Source organism: Zingiber officinale, chromosome 2B (genome assembly GCF_018446385.1).
Source record: "Zingiber officinale cultivar Zhangliang chromosome 2B, Zo_v1.1, whole genome shotgun sequence".
NCBI lineage: Eukaryota > Viridiplantae > Streptophyta > Magnoliopsida > Zingiberales > Zingiberaceae > Zingiber > Zingiber officinale.
In genome coordinates this window covers 152,000,318-152,008,920 of record NC_055989.1, presented here as the reverse complement: position 1 = coordinate 152,008,920, position 8,603 = coordinate 152,000,318, and the positions used below count along the sequence as shown (strand labels likewise).

Sequence of the window (8,603 nt, the reverse complement as noted above, 5' to 3'; positions counted from 1 at the left end):
GAAAAAAACTTAAAGTCATTCAAGTTGTATGATATCCTTTGCATGATGTTTAATGCAATTTTGTCAGATTTTAATGGTTCATATTTGTGACAGAACATTCCTTGTATTCCAGAGCTTTGGACAGCATGGGAGAGAACTTATTACCTCTAAGGTAGCTTAGCAACTACTTTCTATTTTAGCCAAAGAACGTAATATACAAAGACTGGATCTTATGTTCATCCAAAAACTGCTGGATAACCTTGTCATAAAGGTAACATAAAACAAGAACTTGAAAGAAACCTTTTGACAGATCATACAAATACTAAATCCTGAAATCACCAGTCATTTGTTAGTTTTACACTTTTCTTAGATAAATTGTTTTTAGATCTTTGTAATTTCAAGTCATACCATAACTTTGAACGGGATGATATGCATTAGTCACCTGAAAATATCTTTCATTTTATCCCTCTCATTTTAAAATCAGTTCTAAATTCTGCTTTTCTTTAGTTCCTGTATCTGTTGTTAGTTTTTATTACATTAGTTCCTATTTTTAGACCATTAAGCCTAACTCCCTCACTATTGAAGTATGAATGCAGGTGCACATGGTAGTTTCTTATGTCATTTTCTATAAAAGGTTTAAAGGTGATTGATATGGTGCACATGGAAGTTACCAAGACAACTCTAAGTTGGTTAAATTGCTTGTATTGCATAAGTTTTATTTCTTAGAGATTATAAGTTTGTATTGCATAAGTTTGTATTAAATAAGTTTTTCTCTTCCATTTTACAGACATTGAGTGTTGTCCTGGAATTCTGGAAATCCTTCTCTCATGTCCAAATATTAGAGCTATGCGAAATATTTATTCTCTGGTTACAGTTCATGCAGTACTTACTACAATTCTCTTTTTTCTTATATTTTATATTTTTTTTTGATAAGTTTTGTTTAATTTTTCTCTTGTAGGTACGTAACTCGGGTAATTCGTGAGGCTTGAGATTTTTGATGCAAGGAGTGAGCTTTGTTAGGTTCTATCTTGCTTTGCTACTGTGTAAAAGTCATATGGAGAACAATAATGGAAAGCATGTGATTTATGGTTTGATACTACTAAGTTTGATGAGTACAGCTCATTTTGTATATTTTAGCTGTCATATTTTGGATTTAGTTTTGTATTGGTGGTTGTTTATATTAAATAAAGATTGGTTGTTTAGTATTATCATATTACATCATGAACATTAAAGACAACGATTAAAAATGTTGTAAAAAGTACGTAACCACAACGGATTTTTTTTTTTGTAAAAAGTGATAAAAGACAACGGTTTTATCCGTTGTAAAACATATTAAAATTATATACCACAACGTTTATATCTATTGTAAAAAGAGTATACCATAACGGTTTATATCTGTTGTAAAAAGAGTCTACCACAACAGTTTATATCTGTTGTCGAAATTATCTACCACAACGGTTTTAAAACGTTGTCGTATCCTTCGTAAATAAATTTTGAGCATATAAACAACAACGGATAAAAACCGTTGTCAAATGTCTACAAAGACAACGGATGCAAAACCGTTGTCGTAGGGCAATACATTCTACAGCATCCTCAGTTACAACGATTTTTTGACCCTACAACAACGGATAATATCCGTTGTCGTTTGAAGTTTTTGTTGTAGTGATAGTAAAATATTAAATTAGGTTATTTATTAAAACCTTCAAACAAATAAGTTTTTGTTTCATTATCTAAATTGGACCAAATAACATTTGGTTATATTTTATTCCTCATAACTTTGATTACCTGATAATCACATAATTAAAATTATACATGAAAATTTGAACCAAATACACCCTAATTGTTAGTAAAATACCGTTCATATTTCAATAATGATTGAGAATATGAGATGCTATTATAACCTTTGATCGGATTGCACGATCTTATTACATATTTACATCGAATGTCGTTTGGTATCATAAGCCTTCATTCTAGTTGTACTTGGTACCACTGTATCGATCCAACCTCACCGTCGATCTCTAGCTCACAGACCGACCTCACGAGGTGCGAAACAGCATCGTCGATCGAGTCGAACCTGGCAAGATCAGGCGGCAAAGCCTTGTAAGGCCAATTCTGAAGCCAACCCTTCAGCCTCACTCGCAGTTCATCCTCCGAAACAAATTCTTCACTCTTGCCGGGTTCCATTAGAACATAAGTATCAGATTGTCGATAAGCTCTTCGTCTCCTCACTGCACAAACCTGGTCAAGTACTTTCGAGTTTATTAGTTCATCGAAAATGTTACGATAATAACGAAGTATATATATATTTGGAAATTTCGATTACCTTTACATGAAGGTTCTCATGTGATAATGTTTGTGGCACTCGCAAACTAACCCAAGTAAACACATTTGAAGATTGTCTGCACAATCTCAAAACCTGTTTACCTGTAGAAGAATTACTGGAAAATTTTGGGAAAATGCTGGTGCTGATCCTGGCTTCCACGAGAGTTTCCATGGTCTCTCTTGTGTTCTCTCAGCTTTGCGGGGAAGCCACGAGCTGACTTATCTGGGGAATAATGAGAGGCCTTCAAAGGAAAGAGGAAGATAATGTTAATTTTAAAAATATAAATGAGAATTGTGTGGGAGAGTGGATATTTATGCTACCTTAGCTTCAAATACTTTTGATCAAAATATTTAAGGGCAAAAATTAAAATAATCTTTTTTTATTTATTATCAAAATAACTTTCTATTCCACCTAAATGTATTTCCATTTTTAAAAATAATTTTATTTTTGATATTATTATAGAGGATGGTGACTACTATAACATAAATACTTCAATTTTAATTAATATTATAATATAGCAATTACAAATAATAAATGCTACAATATAAGCACTTCATCTATAATTATAAAAAACATCTCTAATCAATATTATGTTACAATAGATAGGAATTGTTGCAGCTACCATATAAATAATTTATTTTTAATTAATACTAGTTGGCATTATATATAATCTATAAAATTATAGTTGTTATAATTATTTAATTATAGCAATTATAAAATATAACTAAAATGTCACTAAAAATAAAGATATATTTTTAAAAAGAATAGATTGAGATGGGATGGTGATATAGATATATCTAAAGGACGCAATGGAATTAAGGAGAAAGGGGAGGGTCTTATTTTGTTACATACATATTCGTTGGATCTGCCTCGAGTATCGAGGTACCAGGGACTGGGGTGATCCAGTCACTGTTTGCAGGTGGTGTTGACCAGAGGACTTCTGATGACTTGATCAACATAGAAGTCATCTCAGCATACCCCCTCTCCGGGACATCGTGATTCGGTCAACATTCCATCTACCTCACCCGACGATCCGTCTAACTCAAATTTCGTACATGATCTACTTTAATAATAAATAAAGGAAAGATTTGTGATAATTCTAATTAAAAAAAGTCGTCTTCTAAGGATCTGAAAATAGTATACTGGGTATGGGTATGTGGCTTTATTGTTGACCATGAGAAGACTTTTATATTGGGAGCAAGAAGCGCCAAATAATCTTGTGTGTCAAAAAAGAATGTGAAGGGAAGAAAACGTCAACAATCGGGTCAGGGAGGGATCCCCGACGTAGGCACTCCGATTCTCAACTTAGTTAAGTAATCGGGAGAAAAAGAATGTAGTGAATAGTAAAAAGGAACAATAAGCTATGAGTGTGTAATGTCGCGTAACATATCCGTGCCTTTAAGAGGAGCTCCCTTATATAGTGTCAATTTTCCTTTGTACTCAAATATTGATGCATTTCTAAAAAATGATCAATCATTCTGACGCTTTGACACCTTTTCAAAAATAGACCTATCACCTCTGCATTTGCAGGGTGGAAGTTTTCATCGTAAAGATTGTATAGGGAATATTCTTGTGCTTCTCTAACAACCGTTACATAAAATGTAAAAAAGAAATATTAGACTGTTGAGTTGGTAAGCCCTTGATATGCTAATGGTAATCTGACTGAGTCGTCTCTATCGTTCGATCGAACCTTGTTGCGTACAAGGTTGAGTTAGCTAAAAATGTTGACCCTCTCAAGAACTCGGCCTTCGCTCGGCCTCTATGCTCGGCCAAAGAGCTCATTTGGGCCGTGTGTGTAACATGTCCGATCGGATAGTAGGCCCGATCGGCCAAACCACTCATTCGAGACACGTGCCCATATTAGCCCTACATGACCGAGCGGACTCGACTCTGAATGACATTGAAACAACTTAAGATTTCATCGACCTTGAGGGACTCGGGATTCGATCCAGACCAGAGGTCCGATTGAGTAAACCACTTGGCTGAAACATACGATCGTATTAATTCCGAGTGCTAACCGCTTCTTAATTTTGACCATCACATCAACTAATTCTCTTGACTTTGTCCCCGACTCCGAACCGTATCATAAGTTCTCACTGGCCAAAAAGGCCTTTTGCCCAAAGTGTTTGATAACGCAAATCGACTGAACAGTTGGTCACTATCAAGCAATTTGGCCAAGTATTGGACTAATCAATCGAAAGATCACTTTTAGTGTTTAGGCAGATTTAACAGGAGTATTTTAGGAAATCGGCAAGTGCATCCTTTGATAAATCTCAGTGTGTTCTTGAAGATAAACTGCCCTCTTTGTTTCATGGGATACTATCTGTTGAATGAATACCAAACAGTTAGGATAGTGTCTTATGTTACCTGATTCTTCCTTTGTAAATCAATACTTAATGCATCTCCGATCGCTTTATTTGAACTGGCAGCCAACCACACAACACACTTTTGTCGAAAAATTCAGCCAAATAATCAAAAACAACCTTCTAGAACTTGTTTTTCAGACACGTCTTGGAATGAACTTTACTTCTAAGAAAATCGTAGAACGAGTCCAGGGTAAATAAGCTTGATGCATGATAGAACACGATTTATCTTCATTCTTTTCCTTTGAAAGAGGAGATCATGAGTGAAATCTTATGCAATAAGCCAAATGCACTTGCTTCGTTTGTCCCAGATGCAGATGCCCACTCTTGATACAGATGGAGACTCCCAGTGAAGTCAGTAAACAATCCATCCACTCCAATCTTGTCGATCCAGTACTGATACTCAGCATAAGGATCTTGATGGAAATCAAAGTGTAAGTAAGAGTTTTCGTTCCTGTACGTGTATGTGTGTACCTACAAGTGCAATACATAAAACATGTTACGAATCATCCAAACAATACGAATGCGTCCCAAGGGTAGGAAAAAAACAATTGTTGAAAGATTGCAATCAGCAAGATCAAACGAAAAACATTATTCTAAAAAAAACACATTCATTGGATTATTCTAAAAACATTTTTGTATATTCCCAAGATAATGTATTGGCAGAATCCATATCAAAGAAGAGAAACTAAACAAGCAGATTTCAGGCAGATATCAAGCATAAGCACTGGTGTTAATGTTATGGGAAGAAGCACAAACTTATACCTGAAGGTTGTATGCATGGGCTCTTTCAACAAGATCAGTAGGTGTAGTCAAATATTTGTTTTGCGTAGGAACGATAGTGTCTTTCCAAGGCCCGATACCGACAACATAGTTTCTGATATATTCGAGATAGCTGTCTGAAGTAATATCCCAGAATGACTACAAAACACAGAAGCATTAGCTCGTGCCCAGGAGAAGAATCCAAAAGATTTGTCTTTTTTTTTTATTTTGAACTCTCACCCTTTTGAGGTGTAAGAATACATCCAACATTATCCAAACATGGATGAAGTTAAACAATTAAAAGACGAGAAATGACCTATTGAAAATATGGGAAATGTGTCCTTATTCAGATGGAAGTAAACCTGATTTGTATCTTTTGTTCGTGTGACGAAATCATCAATGAGGAATATTTTTGGAGAGTCTGTCAGATTCGAAATGTATACTAGAGAAGTTGGAGCAAAAGATTGAATGAACACTGGTTGCTTTAGCCATTCAGTTGACATGTATGCACCTCTATATCCATACTTCTGTAGAGTCTCTACGAACTTGTCCTCGAATTTCTTTCCCTTGGGCCATTTGACCTTTAAAATTGGTGAATGAAAATGAATACCGTATTTAGCTGAAAATCCCATATTTATGAAACAAGGCCTCGTTGAAACCACACAATAAAAAGATTACTGACTCGCTGGTTGATGAAAACTGGATCCTTAATCTCTGGGTATATCCCAACAATTCTGTTGGCATCAAGCGCAATGGCAATAAACTCCTCAAATGTGATAATTGAGAATTTTCCTGGTAAACATAATGGATATAATGTTAGTGACACAGATATGACAATAGAAAACCTCTAGAGCTCGCAATAATCTAGCAAGCCTACCATTGTATTGTTGATCTCGGAATGGATACCTCTGCTTCACCCCTAATGATTTAAGTTCAGCAAGGGTGAAATCCACTGCAAATAAGTCAAAGAGATATTGTCACTTATTGTAGTTGTTTATATGCTTCATGTGACACAAGTATAACAAACCACAGAATTACTTCAGTAGTTCTGTTGAATAAGATCTAACCAGAGTTCCTAAAAGGTAAATTTTAGCATCTAAGGGCTTCTTCATTACATAACGGTTTCTGACAACATTTAGTATAATAAGTTTAAGTAGTCGAGTTTGTCAAGAAATTTCATCAGTTCCAGTATTACCATACAAGAAATATAAACAAAGATCCTAACAGCTAGATATTATACGCAAAACACTTACCCACAAAATAGCCAGTCATGTTAGACCCTTCAACTTCATAGGTTCTTTTGCGATTAGCAAACTTCGAATGATTGGCAATATCAGTTGTAGCATCGAGTGTCATATCATGAAAGCATATCAATTGACCATCTTTAGTTGCAAGAATATCTGATTCTATGAAGTCAGCGCCTTCTTCAATAGCTCTCTGCAAATAAGCTTGCACTCAAGAACCAAATAATTGGCAAATTCAAATTAACCAACTGAACCACATCGATTACAAAAATAGTGTTTCTCAACTATTTGAATCTAGTTACACGAATCTTATTTGCTATCTAACTTCACATAGTCCTTTAGCATGTTTGAGCTACATTTGGTTTTCAAAATAAAACACATACTTCACTATTTTGTTGCAGAGAATGTTCTTGACATCTCTGAGCTACATATGTTTACAAAAATGATCCAAATATTTCTGTTGTCTAGTCGTTTACACTGTCAAATACATGAGCTACATACTAAGCCTTTGTTTTTACTCAAATGTTTGTTTGACTAAAAACACTTTCTCATCTGCAAAATAGTATGACAGTCAACTTAGAGCAAATGCCGATCAAGGATAAATTCAGATGCTTAGTGACATAGCTACGAATCACCCAAATTTATTTAGTTATTTGCCTGATCCAGTCTCTTCTACTTATCCCAAACTCTACTGCTCAAGCCAATGCCATAGAACTCCAAATAAGTAGATATTCAAAAAGAATTTATATTCAACTGCTATATGGGTAAGGAAACTTAGATGGTCTTATAACAAGTTATCTATCTATATATATAAATATATTTTACATTCGATCTATTTGTAAATTCTTCAATATCATCTAAGATCGATTCTGTTGGACTCTTATCAGCTCAAGTCGGATAGTAATTACCATATAAGCAGCAGCTGTTTCTTCAGGAATCTCTCCATTCGATCCACGATGAGCAATGTTGTAAGGCCTCGATGTCTGCAAGGGTCTTTTTGCTTTGTCCTGTTGTTTGCTGGGTAGCTGATAGAGAACCCTCCCGTGAGATCCCACGAACAAGGAGAAGAAAATCAAGCTGGAAGCCCCTGTAGAACGATGCGACAACTTTTTGACTACTACATCTCCTATCCATCAACCAGCATTTTGAGGAAATAAGAACACACAATCGATCGAAAGAAAATCCTGGAACAGTGTAATCTGCAATTTGGAACCCTCACAAAGAAATCTTTTAGCCCAACAACAACGAAAAGTCCGATTTTGCTTGAGCTTCCATACAAAAAATCTCATCAAAGAAGAGGAAGACGGCGAATCGAGAGCTTACAGAGAGGACTCATTTCGACTTCGTTCCTTCCTCCTCTATCGTCCTCCTTGGCTGCTCTTCCCTTATCGTCTCCGATCGAAGGCGAACCCCAACTTGGACGAGGACACGAGGTTCGTTCGGCATTGGAGATTCCGCATGGGTTCAAATAATGGGCGCCGTCATCATGCACCCGACTTTTCGTGGGGCACGAATGCGGCGCAGCATGAATTATATAAAAAAAAAAACTATTTATTCAATAAATTTTATGAAATTTTATAATTTTAATAAAATTGATTCTGCAATAATTAAGAGGACGTCCTTTTTTATTGTTTTAATCAAAATCAATGTTGACGTCCTTTTTATCAGAATCATTAAAAAAATTTAAGATCAAAATGTCCCACTAGTTATTTGACATTCTTATAAAAATGGCCGCTCACCCTCATTTATCTCATTTCAGAATGTATAGGACAGCTTTGGCAGGATCGTTAAGATAATGGTTTAACCTATTTATTGCAATTAAAACGTTTTTTTATGCATTAAATCTTGAATATGTTTAAAAATATTTTATTATAATTTGGTAGCTGCTACAATACAGAATTAATTTGTTCACTTAGTATTTATATTATATTA

At 35.1% G+C, this 8,603-nt stretch overlaps 2 protein-coding genes across 3 annotated transcripts; both read right to left on the bottom strand.

Annotated features, from left to right (window-relative positions):
* Positions 1–1,819: 1,819 nt before the first annotated feature.
* On the bottom strand, positions 1,820–2,616 carry LOC122047901 (protein CHLORORESPIRATORY REDUCTION 7, chloroplastic-like). The gene is made up of 2 exons (XM_042609433.1): positions 2,303–2,616; positions 1,820–2,217 (listed from the first exon to the last, which is right to left on the bottom strand). Exons 1-2 carry the CDS (start codon positions 2,471–2,473, stop codon positions 1,945–1,947), a joined length of 444 nt encoding a protein of 147 aa, XP_042465367.1. The 5' UTR covers positions 2,474–2,616; the 3' UTR covers positions 1,820–1,944.
* A 2,063-nt stretch (positions 2,617–4,679) lies between these two features.
* Positions 4,680–8,169, bottom strand: LOC122047899 (glycerophosphodiester phosphodiesterase GDPD6-like). Of its 2 annotated transcripts, XM_042609430.1 has the most exons (9): positions 7,995–8,169; positions 7,580–7,758; positions 6,681–6,864; positions 6,305–6,379; positions 6,110–6,219; positions 5,939–6,008; positions 5,790–5,848; positions 5,431–5,586; positions 4,680–5,139 (listed from the first exon to the last, which is right to left on the bottom strand). In XM_042609430.1, exons 1-9 carry the CDS (start codon positions 8,005–8,007, stop codon positions 4,897–4,899), a joined length of 1,089 nt encoding a protein of 362 aa, XP_042465364.1. In that variant the 5' UTR covers positions 8,008–8,169; the 3' UTR covers positions 4,680–4,896. The 2 variants fall into 2 exon arrangements, with proteins under 2 accessions (XP_042465364.1, XP_042465363.1); XM_042609429.1 differs by having other exon boundaries at positions 4,681–5,139; positions 5,790–6,008.
* Between the last annotated feature and the right edge of the window lie 434 nt (positions 8,170–8,603).